Source organism: Falco peregrinus, chromosome 9 (genome assembly GCF_023634155.1).
Source record: "Falco peregrinus isolate bFalPer1 chromosome 9, bFalPer1.pri, whole genome shotgun sequence".
NCBI lineage: Eukaryota > Metazoa > Chordata > Aves > Falconiformes > Falconidae > Falco > Falco peregrinus.
This window is the reverse complement of record NC_073729.1, coordinates 20,141,472-20,155,235: the sequence shown is the minus strand read 5'-3', so window position 1 is coordinate 20,155,235 and position 13,764 is coordinate 20,141,472. Positions and strand designations below refer to the sequence as shown.

The following is a 13,764-nucleotide window of genomic DNA, read 5'->3' as shown; positions in this document are numbered from 1 at the left end:
GCAGCCATACCCACTGGACTGGCTTTCTGTGAGGCAGAACAGGAGGAAAAGCTAATAAATTCCCCTCCCTGGAGGATGTGAGTGCTTGCCCCGCTCGGTGGAAATGCTACAGGCCGGATGAAGGTTCTTCTTCCTCGCACACAGCCGGGTGGAGCAAGAACAGTGTTTGAGAAGCCAATTTCTGTCCACATCAGGGCACAGCGCTGCTCTCTGCGTGCTGCAACCACTATTAAAAACATGGACAAGCTCTTGACTACCATCCTGGGGCAAGAACCTGACCCCCTTCGTACAGTCTCCCTGCTTAACCCACCTTCCTGGTCGCTTTTCTTAAGAACAAGAGTAGGAAAAATCAGATGATTTAGATGATTCAGATTCCTGGGGCTGCAAATAAGTTGGGGGCACCTGGATCACAGGGGAAAATATGTTCTCTCCAGGGGCAGGAAACTCCAACAGCACCTACAAACCAGAGGGCAGCTTCCAGCAGAAAACAGGCTGGGAATGGCCAGTCCCTGATCTCAGAGGCAATGAAATTGTGGGAATACTCATGGATCTTGAAGAGACACAGATGCCCACTCATTTGCTGGGTATTCTCAAAAGGCAGAAAGGAAGGGGAAGACTCCTACTGGCTAAAACATGACTTAACCTAAAAAATGCCATTCTAGAGGAAGGAAGAGAAGATTGATCTTTTGGTGTTTCTCACAGCTCTATTCCAGTGCAGTGCTGTACCAGCAGAAATAACCAATCTCCCACTTCAAAAGAGATGCAGGTGCTGCCTGCGCAGGCTCCCCTGGAGCTACCCGGCCTTGACCCCACCACAGGGAGGAAGGCTGCACTGCAGCAGTTTGTAACTAAAACCTAATCAATCAGCCCCTGGCCTTAACCCTTAATTCTGGCCAAATCCAGCACCACAAGTGGGTTCATAAAATCTACGTGATGTCAGTTAAAAGGAATTTATTCATTACACAACGGGATGATGACCTAAATGCCACAGAAGGAGGTTTGCTCTGGCTTTTGCCCTAAATCCTAAGAGCAGGTATTAGGCAAGCGATCTCGAGCCCAGACCCCAAGAACATGGCAGAGCTGGGCTGGGTTTGCAGAAGTTACAAGCTGTGGTTTGCTGCACTTCAGCAACTTCTCTGTGCCCAGCAGAAAATCCTGTGCAGTTTGCCTCTGCCAATCTGACTGTATGATATCAGGGTGCACGGCAAACCTCTGGAGCTGGGACTGCAACACCTGCAGATGGTCCGTGACAAGCTGAAAGAGTTGTGACGTGTTTCTGATGAGAAACCGTTTACCTAGCACAGGTAAACAGTGGGATGGAAGGAAAAGGGGGACACTCATTGTGTCAAAGAGAAAAGCGAGGCCGCGTGAAAGGTTTGCTCCTACGATGCACAGCATGCTGTGGAGCCTGCTGCCTGCACAAGGTGCATTTGTGCTTCTGCCACGCAGTGAAAGCCCTGCAGAGATTGATGGTGGAAAAGAGCCTGCTCCAGGGACTGACAGGCTGTGAGCAAGCATTGCCCAAGTTAGAGAGGAGAGGTTCGCTTCTGCTGCCTCCACTTCTCCAAAATCCTTTGACAGAGGGCAAAGATACTGAGGCTCACAGGTGGGAGGCAGTACTAGCACAAAACCAGAGCCTGGGAGAAGCAAGAACAGCAGCAAAAGGCAAAGGTGACTTTGTCGGGTAGAAAACCGGCAGCGTCACAACCACGCAGTGACACCCATGCCCTGAAAACCAAACCATGGAGATGACGTGTCCAGGCAGCGTTCAGAGGAGGTGGGGGCTGGATGCAAACACTGCCCTGTGCGGGAACGCAGGAACTGGGGATTGTGGGGTGTGCACGCTCCACGAGGGATAGCTGGCTTCCCCCATCCTGCCCCCCACAGAAAAGCAAACTGATGGTGGAGAGCAGGACTGGACTGTGGAGCTGCTCACAAGTTCCCAGAAGTAGCTGACATTCCACCTGAAGGTAGGAGATGTTTCCCTTATGGAAACAGTCTGGTAAACCAGAAGTAACCAGCTCCCCAGATTAAGCCTCTATTGCTGTGGCTGGCGAAACAGCCACAAACAGCCTGTGCAAATGACAGGATGTCCCCAAAGAAGTAACCAACTCCAATAGCCGCTTCTGCACAGGGGAACAACCCTGGCATGCCTCAACAACCCATGGCGTGCCCCAACAACCCATGGCATGCCTCAGTCACCACCTGGTCTGCCTTAAAGATGGTACAAGGACTAGGGCTGGCTGAGGAGAACTGTGTGCAGGAGGGCTGGGGCTTGCAGCAGCAGCTTCCCTGCACATCACTGATCCCATCCTGCCTCCACGACTGGCCTCGCCTGGGGTCCTTGGCTCCCGTTCTAAGCACCATCCAGGCAAGGCGTGGTAATAGTCTTGTGTTATTCGGTATCACAGACATCAGAGCGCCCACTCCTCCACGCTCCCTGAGAGGACCCCTACCAGCCACTGGCTGTGCAAAAAGGAGGGGAAACAGGGGGGTTCGTTTGCTCGGCAAGCGGTTCCTGGAACCCAGCCTGCTGCTTACCAGCTCTCTGTCACCTCCAAGGAATGCAGGGAGGATCCAGAGCGGTTTCCTCATGAGCACTCCTCTTTCCCTACGCAGCTTGTCCACACGCTGCCTCCACCCTTCCCTGCCCCAGCCCCCCTCCAGCCCCACCACCCCACCAGCCGCTGTCTGCTCCCCTGCCGGCCTCAGCCACACCAGCTTTCCTCTCCACCTACTGCCTTTGCCTCTGCCACCTCGCTGCCCCTTCTGGCTTCCCAGCTTGCCTCAGCCCCTTCCCCCTTCTTTTCTTTCTCTCCTCCTTTCCTCCTCTGCCCTTCAACTACTCCCACTCCTCCTCCTCCTCAGGCTCCTTTCCATGCTGCTCTCAAGCTGTGCTGAAGTGGCTCTAGATTACCTCCAGTCATCCATGCTATGCATTGTCTAGGAAATCCTCTAATACTTTTTTAAAACCCAGGACCTTGGTCAAGCCTGGGCAGGAGGAAAGGGTGCTGCTGGTCCAGACCACACTCCAGGCAAGGCTGTAGTTACCAATGCAACCCTCCGCGGCAGCCCAAGGTCTGAGGGGCTCCTGACCTGCCGCCTTCTGGCTCCTGACCTGCCTTCTGCTGGCTCCTGACCTGCCTTCTGCTGGCTCCTGCAGGGCCAGCCCCATCCCTTAACCTTCCACCAGCCCTGCAGAAGTGCAGAGCAGTGACTTTCTCCATGGCAAAGGCACAGTGGGAAGAGTATCTCCACCACAGCGCAGGCAAGCAGAGATCAGCAGGTGACAGGAGAGGACAAGGGGGAGCCCGGGGAGATCCTTGTCCCGTCTTGTGAGTACAATGCCCCCAACCCCTTGCCACTCATACAGGAAAGGTGAACCTGCCTTTCTCTGAAGGTGGATGAATTACTTACAGTTCTTTGTAGTTGGCATCATACAAGGTTGCCCACTTGTTCTGTTGATGTGGCTGCCACTTTATAGACTGGTAGTTGGGATCCAAGTAGGAGCCATTCAAGCTGTCATTATCTTGAATCAGGCCTGCAGTGAGGGGAAAACACCTATTTCAGTCACTCCAACAGCAATCCAGCTGGATAAGAGCACAAGGAAGCAACGGGCATTGCCTTTGCGGCTGGCCTGAAGCTTGCCTCCTGACTGCCAGGGCACCGCCACGGGCATGAGGTCTGGGCCAGGAAGAACTCACCACCCTGCCCTCCTCCTGGGGGCCCAGCCGGGGTGAGCCCCACCAGCTGGCACCCTGGGGTGCCCACGTGCCCTCCTCCCGAGCGCCCTGGCCCAGCGGGGTGCCCGGGCTGGCAGCAGGGGTTTGTGTGCTGAGGGTATTAAGGGAAGGGGGATGGGGAGGGGGGCAGAAACCACATACCTGGTGAAAGCGCTCCCGGCTGGTGCCAGGGAGGCGTTTGGACTCTGTCAGGGTTGAGTGGCACGGACCCCATACCTGGCTCCTGCTTTATCAGCCCGTTGAGCATCTGTGCATTGAGGGTGTTGGGGGGCGACTCGGAGTGTTTCCGCTTCTTGGCAGGGTGCACCGGGAGGCTGCAGAGACCCGTGGGAAAGCAAAGGCTGAGCAGGAAAGCAAGAGGTGGAGAGGTAACGACCCCGCAGCCTGTGACCAGGAAAAAGCTGGGATCTCACAGAAAAACCAAAACCTTCCTGCAGGGAGCCACAGGCTCCTTCAGCACTGTCACCACCTTCTCCCACAAGGCTGTGCCCACCCGCCCTGTGAGAGCCAAGCTTTGTGCCATCCATGTGCTGAGCTGCACTTTTGCTTTCCTTTTATCTGTCCCCACCACCCGACTCTGAACGATGCACTGCAAACCTCTGCCCCACACTTTAGGTCACCCCCTCCTCAATGCTTCCCCAGCTCACTCCCACAGAACCGGTGCACACTCCTTAACTTGCAGTTAAACCCAGTAATTCTGCTCATGCATTCTGCAAGCCCCCAGCATCCCATTCCCTCATCCCCCCTTCCCAAATCACACAAATAGCTCTGAAAATCCCCAGCACCCTGAGGCCTTACTCTGCTCCATGTTGCTGGAGTAGCTGGTGCAGCATCTGCGACTGCTGGGCATGGTGGAGGTCGGCAGGCGCCATGCCCTGCCCGATGCCGTACGGTGGCATCAGGGGCTCAGCCTTCATGTACATGTCTCGCTGCAGGCTGGGGTAGTGAGGGTTGTGCTGCTGCTGGTGTGGGTGAGGGGGTGGTGGCGGGGGACCCTGAAGGTGGGGTGGTGGAGGCGGAGGCGGTGGCGGAGGGTGCTCCAGGCGAGAAGGGGGAGTCATGTGGCACATGTTTTCGGGGGTCATGGTCCGGAGGAGGTGAGGATCTTGAAAGAGAGAAAGGGTAATAGCTGTTAGACCAGCAGGTAGGGCCACGCGCTGTGTTCCCTAAGCCCAGGTCCAGCACAGACACAGCACTGCCCTCCCCCTGAACCGTCCCAGTCCTGGTTACCTCCATGAGCCTGCACCTCCCTGCCTCTTCTGCCTAGCCCCGGCATGGCCACGTCTCCTCAGCCACCCCCTCTGCCTTGCAGTGGCCACCTTGCCCTCCACTGACTCCTCTTCCCAGGTTCCTCAATGGCCCCAGCACCCCCCAGACACGGTCAGGGCTCCCCAGCAGAACCAGAGCAGCACGCTCCCTTTCTCACGCCAGAAGCCTTTGCTGTCAGCATCAGAGTCTGTCCAAGGGGTACGTACAGAGCAGGGACCCAGCAGGGCCCGGCTGGCCAGCTGAGAAAGGGACACACAACGCTACGAAACCAGGTGTCTTGTGCTGCACCTCTGCTGAGAAGAGGTGAGACTGGAAGGGGTAAGCACGAGGGGAGCAGGCAAGGCCCAGCATCTCGAAGCTCAAAGAACCAAAACACCAAAGGCAACCAGGTCCTCAGGCTGGGTGACAACAGGGACCATTTCCCACAAACAGTCCTGATATTTGCTAAACCTAGGTATCTCAAGTGGATGCTCTGCACCAAAGGCATGCCTCTAGGAATTCCCAGGCAGCTTTTGTCTTGGCTTTGTATTTCCATTCAAACAGAAAATCCACCAACCACAATATTCCAGCACCGAGGAACTGCACGGACCAAGAAAGCACAGCTGGGGGCAAAGGTTCAACAGTCAGCAACAGGGTCTGAAGCCTGTGCCTGGAGATGCGGAGCTGGAGAGAAAGCACCTGAAGTACCTGAACTTTGCTTAATTTTATGGATTCTGGGCACGGCGCAAGAGAAGTGCCCAGCAACATGCTCTTGTGGCAAAGAAAGCCCACTTCATGATGCCAGAGCTCCTTGTAGCTGTGGGGCCACAACACCCTGCCAAGAAAACAAACTCCCAGCCACTGACAGAGCCTTGAGAAGCCAAGGGTGGGATTCATCCCACAAAGCCTAGTCAGCCGAGAGCTGGGGGTCTCAGCTTGGTGCATTGCCTCATCTCCTCTGCAGTCCCAGCAGAGAGATGTGCCAAGGACGCCCACAGCTTGGGCCAGAGGCACCAAAGGCGGCTCATTGCTGTGCTGGAGTACCACCACGTGAGGACACTGGTTGTGTGTCTCCAACAAGAGCAGAGATGGGCATGGGAACAACTAGAGAAGAGAGAACTGAATGACCTGAACACCTCCAGGTCACCAGCACCACCACTTAGGATTTCCATGAGGGCACTTGTTTTTTTTTAAATTTAAACCAGAAGGAGACTTTGATCTCTACATTTCAATATACAAAAAATGACATTCAAATGTGATCCTACCATTCTCCTCCTCCATTTGGGACTGGATACTAAAGCCATGCCGTGCTTAGGGTCGATTTGACTATATCACCATCAAAAGAAAGGCGGGTGCGTGCAGGGGCATGCAAATCTGCCTGCCTGTCTGCAGCTGCAGCCCCCGGGTAGCTGTGAGCCCAACATGCAGCGAGGGCGAACAGCTCAGCCAAGGGCTTTTGCTAGAACCAAAACACTTTTGGAGGCTAAGAGCAAAAAAGTAAAGCATGCAAAGCAAAGTAATGTGGTTAAATCTCACCCAACGTGCCTTGAGAATGACTAGAAATTGGTGAGTGAAGGAAATAATATGAATGATTCTATGAAAGAAAAACCACACAGGCATTGGTGAGAAAGTTGGTGTGCTGGCAAGACTCAGACAGGCTCAGTGCTCAGACGGAGCAGGACACGATTTCCATCTTCTCTGAACTCAGCTGTTTGTACCACATTGCCTACAGCTCTGGGGGACCCGTCACACTAGTGACCACACCGGTGAAGTTTCAATACCATTCTCGTCAGAGCTCAGCCAGAATGACAGGATTAAGTGCCTACTCGGACTTTCTGGGAACAGTCAGCATTGGCATCATTTCAGCAGCTTCTTTTTATGTTTTAACACACTCTAAGAAAGAAAAGAAGGAGTTTGTGCCATGAGCAAGTGGAAGGCAAAGACCTGAGTCTGATGAACTGTAATCTCTTATGCCAGCTTCTTCCTCACTGAAGAAGCTGTACAGAGGAGAAAGAAACTGTAAAGAGAAGAAAATTTTCAGTTGGAACATGCTTCTTTAGCATAATCAAACCCTTCCACCACCAGATTCTGCAAGTGAAGAAACGCAGTGAAAAAAAAAACCCACAGGAATACTAAAAGGACGATCACCAGCTTTAGTGCAAGGCACATGAGAAATGAGCTGACAGAGACTGTGAGCAGACCTACGCAGGAAAATCTGTGCATAGAAATATCTCAAGATTTTACATGTGAGAGAAACTTCTCAGAACAGTGCATGCTAAAGATGTCATGCTGAGAAAAATATAACCTGAAAGAATTTACAAATTTTCCCAGGAAAATGCGAGTGAACATCCTGGATGTAGGTGAGTGGGTGTTTGAGGCATTAACAGGCAGGTCCTGGAGAAGCAGGAAATAGAAGCCTTATGAGGAAGTTTAACATTTCTCCTGCATGGAAGTCCTTCCCTCCCATCCTAGAATTAAAACAGATCTCAATACCATTCCAAAAGCCTGTGCTTGCTAAGGAGATTGACAGCACGGTCTTTAAATAACGGCAAAAAGACCAGCTAAACTCCTGTTACCCTCCTGAGACCTTCCCAGCATCCAGCATCAATGCCGACAAACAACGCTCGGACAAGTCTAGTCAAAAAATCAGCAAGCCTGGTGCTGATACCCAGCTGAAGAACATCACCTGAGAGAAACTGGAAAGTTCCAGGCAGTGACAAAACGTGCGGCTGATACACGGCCCTGGAGCAGGAGCTCTTCAGCAGGCTTCCCTGCCGCTGGGAAGCACACAGCCTGGTCCCCAGCCCCACAGAACCAGCCTCCACCCACCTTTTCTTCATCAGGACAAAGCTCATCTGTTTTCACAGCTTTTGCCTAATGGCTGGAGGTGTGTCTGCATGAGCCTGCACCTACGGGTGTCCCCACAGGGTACCAAGGTCTTTGCAGAGAAGAGCGACCATGTCCGGGGGCATTTGGCCCTGGGGTACATAAAGAAACCCAGGGGTGGGGAGGGACTGTAACTTTGCAGGTGGTTTAAGTGCAAGACAAAGCTTCTTTGCACCCTGCTGTGGACATCTGCTTAAGCTAAACACCAGCAAAGCACAGGTGAGAGAAAACACGTCCAGGGCCCTACTACAGGGGATGTGGAGGGGGATAGCAGGGAAGGTACCTGCTGGGTCCTGCCCCCCCGAGCAGGTGCCACCAGGCAGCCTTGAGCCAGGCGCTGGGCTGGATGGATGGACTTTGCTCTCTGAACAGCCAGGCTGTGGCTGACCAATGAGGCCAAAGGATTTGACCAGGAATCAGAAAACTCCTCCCGTTGCGAGGACTGGAAAAGTGAGATATATTCATGCTGAGCCCTCCTACTGAGGGCTGCTGGGGCAGGGCTGCTTCCACCCATCCTGCTCCCTTCAAAGGCTTTCTGCTACCTGCCGAGATCTCTCAGGGCACTTTTCCAGCACACATAGGACTGGATTCCTCTGCCCACGCTCGCAGGAGGGTCCTGCTCCCTGGCCAGCCTCCTTTCTGGAGCTGTCTCAGGGACAGCCTGGCCAAGCACGAGGGCTCCAGGGAGATGGGGAGGTCTCCATCCTCGGGAGTTTGGAGATCAGGACCAAGGAGCAGCCTTGCTTTCCTGCAGTGGCCGGGGCTGCCAGGCAACATCCCTGGGACAGAGTATCTCTGATTTTCAGCCAGGTATTGATGGTATGGGGCACGCCATACCCTTACCCAGCTTTGCTCCTGCCATCCTGACCAGAACTCAACTTCCACACGCGTAACTTAGAGCAAAGATGAGCACGGCTCAGCAACGCAACCAGCCAGCCAGCTTTGGCACCACTCAGCCCAACTGATGGACCCAACTTCCAACAGCCTCAGAACAACTCTTGGAGATCAAGCCCGCACAGAAGGACAGCAGCCTCAGGGCTGGGAGAGGAGCCTCATGTCCTCCCCTGTGAAACACGGCAAGAAATGTGTTTCTTAAGAAGCATCTTAAGTGAATGTCCTGACCCTGCAGCACGGCCAGCCTTGGCACCGGCGGCTCGTGTACAAACTGGGAGACCTTGTGCATCATTCAAGGGGCAACCCATGCATGAGCGTCCAAGAACATGCCCTCACAGCAGACACTGCATCTTCACTGTGCCCACAGCATATTGCAATTTCCACAGGCTTCTAACCAGGGCCGGAACAGGGGCTGATGCCTTTGTGAAACGCAGGGCCCATGCTTTGTGCTCCGAGCTCCAGGGAAAAAAAAGGTCCAGGAGTGTGATCCTTCCCTTGCCAGGAAGGACCTGCTTTGTGGGTGCTCTCCGGAGCCTTCTCTCCTCCCGAAGCAGAGGTGCTGCTGCTCCACCAGCACGTCAAAGCAGCTCTCCCTGTGGTGAGCAACCCGGCCTCTTTGTTATATTTAAGGAAGGGCCAGGAGGAATTCCAGGGATTTTTTTTAGCAAGATAAACAGAACTCTTGACCTCTTCCATCAAAAAAAAAGAGAGCAGGCGCTGTTCCTGGTGGGGACTGGGCTGGAGCCTGGGGAAGAGGGTGCTGCTGCCGAGGGGGAAGGGAGACCAGAAGCAACCTTCCTTCCTCACCAAGGAGTTTCTTCCACCGAAGAGCAGTGAAGGTCACCAGAGGAACCGAATAACGCTCGGTGGCTTCCCCAGGGAGGGTCTGGCAGTGACCCTGCCTGCACCTCGGGGGCACCCAGCTCTCTCTGCCCTTCGCAGGGGGAGCAGAAGACCCCCAGGCTCAGCTGGCCCCACTGGAAGGGAGGGAAGGGCTGGGAAGGAACTTACTGCTGAACGGCGGGTTCATTTCTGTCTCCCCGAGCCAGGCTCCATTTCAGGGACGCGCTCCCACTCCTTGCCTTTGGCTCACCCGAGGCAGAGGGCAGGACAAGGAGGCTCACAGGCTCCACATCCCACCCTGCCCAGGGACAAGCCACACCGCCAATCTCTCCCCGTGTAAGTGGATTCCCACCTTGCCTTCTCTCCTGTTCCCTCTCTCGCTCGCTCTCCCCCCTTGCAAAGACTAGCAGCAGAACAATAGGCGAAAGTCTAGGGATATTTACTAACTGATAATCTCCCCACGTATTGCAGCCGCCTGTTTTCTCCTGTCTGATAAAGATTTCAGAGCCAACCACTTTCACAGAACAAAGAGGGGGAGGATGTTGAGTTTGGGGTTTGGATTATTATTATTATTATTATTATTATTATTATTTTTCCTCCTCCCCTCTCTCTCTTTTAAGCACTTACCATTCACCTGCTGAGGGGAGTAGGCTTCTGATCCAGAGTCCGGGGGAGAGTCAGGCAAAGTGCTGCAGCACAATGGGGAAAAGAGAAGGGAAAGTCATTTTAAACCAGTTTCCAGCACAACCAATAGGTCTAGTTTGAGCAAAGCACCCTCCAGGCTCCGGTTGGAAACCCCAGCTGTGCCCACAGCAGATCCCTGTCACCCTGGGCACGTCCAGCTGACAAGCTCGGGACTGCCATAGCTGTCACTGCTCCCCTGCTCCCCCATGACGGCTCCCTAGACCTCAGGAGCAGGGAGAGACATTTTGCTGACCTGCCAGTGAGACCTCCAGTTAAAAGAAGCCAAACAGAAACATATCTGTTCCCCAGAGAAAGACCATGTGCTTCACCATGGGTAAATGGGAGGCTCTGGGGGAGCTGGGCTGGGTCCTGGGCTCTGATGCACAAAAGCGGAGGCTGAGAAGCCCATGGGATGGATTCTGCCTTGTGACCTGTACGAACCTGAGCACCACCACAGCTGCTGGCTGGATCACCCTGGTTCCACTGCAGCATCATCAGGAGCATGATTTGCCCCTGACTGCAAAATGCAATCAAATAAAAGGGGGAGCTCTCAGCTGCCTTCTCCAGCACCCCCATGGCTTGGGGACAGCAGACTGAGGACCAGCCCTGTCATGTGCGGGTGGCAGCGCAGATGCACTGCAGGGAGTTCGTTAGCTCCTGCATCCTTCCTTATTTCACCTCTAGCCAGCACAGACTCCAGGCAGCCGGGGTCTCCAGCTATTTCCAAAGCACCTCCTTGGACATTCATTTGAACCAACTTTTCTTTTTCCTTTTCACAGCCCCCCCCCTCCCCAACACGCATCCCACTGTGGCAGAAGCTTGGGCCTCACACATCTTCAGGCCAGGGTAAAATTTCCACCACCCTGGTGCAGAGGTGCATAATTCACGCACCCAGTCCAAGGGAAGGGTTTGTTGGTACCCAACATGTGAGGCATTGCTCCTCTGGGAAAAGCCTAGTACCATGGGGAGGAGTCATTCTGGGATGCTGCAGGAATGCTGCCATCAAAGCTCAGCCACTTCATCTACAGCCAAACCAAGGTCTCCACCTCTAATAGCAAGCTATGATCCTTACTCGTGACCTCTCACATCCTGGAAAGTATCAGATTCATGCAGAAGAAAGGGACGTAACAAGGCATCACGTCATGCTTTTGGGCACAGTTCCCCCATAGCTGTATGTAGCCTTCTAGGCGCACAGTGAAGGGGAACTCCACGGCCTGGGAATAAAGTAAGGGCAAATTTTGTTTAGCTTGGCTCTTTCTGGAAGATCTTTTCAAGTTCATTCAAAGGGCCAAAGTCATCCCAATGGAGCTGCATTATGGCTGAATCATTGGTTCAGTGCATTGGAGGAGGCTTCCACGTCCAGGAGTCGCCACGCTGTACTTGCTGGCAACACTAGATGGCACAAGGCAGAGGGAGAAAAGCCAGACAGGGGCTTGTAGAGATGGGCAGTCCGGATGGCCTCCCTGCCCCTGACATCCACCATCACCACCAGAGAAGGCGCAGAGACTGGCTGGACCATGGCACAGCTCCTCCTGGCACGGCTAGTGCCCAGTGCCAAGGGCTCTTGCTGATGAATATGCTGCTGCACACATGGATTTTCATCTGTCCAGCTTCAGGTAATCTTATTTCACTCCCCTGTGGCTGGAGGAAAGCAGCACGGATCAGAGAGGTGTGTGAGAAGGAGGAGAGCAGACATGTCCTTCCTCCTGGGTCTTCAGGCAGTAATGTTTCACACATGCCAGCCCCCATCCCAGGCAGCGCTGCAGTGCCGTGCCTGCCAAACCGCTCCTGACCGACACGGTCTCTGGCCCCTTTTTGGCCACTGCAGATGGCAGCTGCCATGTCACTGTGCCCTCCTACTGGGGTCGCTCCCCTCCTGCCTGTCCTGGGCAGGACCATCCCAGACAGCAGGCAGCACATCTTTTCTCCTCCCAGGACTAATTGTCCGGTTGAGTCCATCAGCAATATTCAATCCCAGGCGTCCTCTTCCCCCTCACCAGTTCTGCATCCAGAGCTTTTTGCAAAGGAGTAGAAATCCATCCCGGATACCATATTTTTCTTTTCTTGAGTGAACATCCACAAGATCAGGCCAAGAGAAGCGCATCTCTCTGCCCAGTTAACATCTTTCCCTGGGATAGTCATGGGAATATCCTAGAGGCTGAATTTTGTCTTGTTCAAATTTATTCTGTGTCTCTTCCTTCTTAAAAAAACATACATGCTACAATAGCCTCCCATCACATGCTTGTAGATGTGCCACACAGATATCCCGGTCACCCAAGGCCAACAGTTCTGCCGCCACCTGCAGATGTGAGGGATGTCACTGATCCTCTCTGACAAGATCTACCAACTAAACTTTCAGGAAAGCTCAGGACCTACACTTGCAAAAAAGCATCTCTCTGTGCAGCGAGGACTTCACATAGACTGATGCTGCCAGCAGTTAAAGCACTGTGGGACTGATGACACCAGCCCTCCTGGCCCCACGGCCCGGAGGAGCACTCGTCCCACCATTTGCCCTTGTTCTGCCACCCCAACCCCACTTACCCAGGTGCGTAGGAGGCCTTGGGCTCTGATTTGATTGGAGGGACCACGTTGTTTAGGCAGTGGCCACCAAGGTAGCCCTTGGGCACCACCATGCCATTGTTGTTATTGCAGTTGAGGTGAGCACCATAGCCGGGTCCGCAAGGGTTGGCCAGAGGAGGACCATGCCGGATTGGGATCTGGCTGCCCGGGGGAGGAAGGTGGAGGGAACCGCTGGAAGCGGGGTTGGTCACATTGGCGATGGAGCTGGCAAGAGGCGCGTTGATGGTGGTTGAGCTGGAGGGCTGGGGGTGTGCATAGCTGGCTGAAGCAGGGATGTCAGGGAAACAGCTGAGAGAGAGAAGGGGACAACCTCAGCAGAGGGACAGGTAGATGGTACTTTCTGCCCACCCCTCCCCTCCTTGGCCATGCAGCAGCGGGGATGGAGTCACTCAGGTGCTCTGGGACACGTGGAAAAGAGCAAAACAGGCAGCATTGTGGTGGCACCAGCAGGAGCGTACAGGGAGGCAGGCCAGTCACCTGGGTTGGTACGACTGATGCAACCCCAAGGGTGCAAAATCCACCTGTGGAGTTGGAAAGGCCAGAAGTGCCCAGGACACCAACCTCAAAGCTTGTGAAGACAGCAGGAGCTGCTCACCGTGCTTCAGCTTACAGACTAGCACGGGGAAGCCGCTTTGTCACATCAGCCCCAAAGATCCTGCTCCCACCCTGCAGCCCAGATCACCTTTTCTGCTCCCCAGGTGTGCTCCCCCCATTCTTGCCAGTGTCGGCACACACGGGGAGACCCTTCCCTTTCCTGCACTCATGCTGAGCTGGGAATTTAGTCTTTCACACTGAACCTCTAGTGCTTTCTTTCCCATTGCTCAAATTAAGAAAAAGTCTTTTGCCACGTCCTTAGGAGGGGAAAGAGAGAGGACAGAAAAGATTA

At 54.1% G+C, this 13,764-nt stretch overlaps 1 protein-coding gene across 4 annotated transcripts in view; it reads right to left on the bottom strand.

Annotated features, from left to right (window-relative positions):
- MYRF (myelin regulatory factor) overlaps positions 1-13,764 on the bottom strand; it is a 64,496-nt gene that overhangs the window by 22,831 nt on the left and 27,901 nt on the right. For 2 of the 4 annotated variants that reach the window (XM_055813337.1, XM_055813339.1), the window contains exons 3-7: positions 12,840-13,166; positions 10,242-10,303; positions 4,542-4,848; positions 3,885-4,057; positions 3,418-3,541 (exon numbers count right to left, since the gene is read on the bottom strand). In XM_055813337.1, the coding sequence (XP_055669312.1) occupies positions 3,418-3,541; positions 3,885-4,057; positions 4,542-4,848; positions 10,242-10,303; positions 12,840-13,166 (993 nt within the window). The remainder of the gene's footprint in view (positions 1-3,417; positions 3,542-3,884; positions 4,058-4,541; positions 4,849-10,241; positions 10,304-12,839; positions 13,167-13,764) is intronic. The other 2 variants (XM_055813338.1, XM_055813340.1) reach the window with 2 other exon arrangements.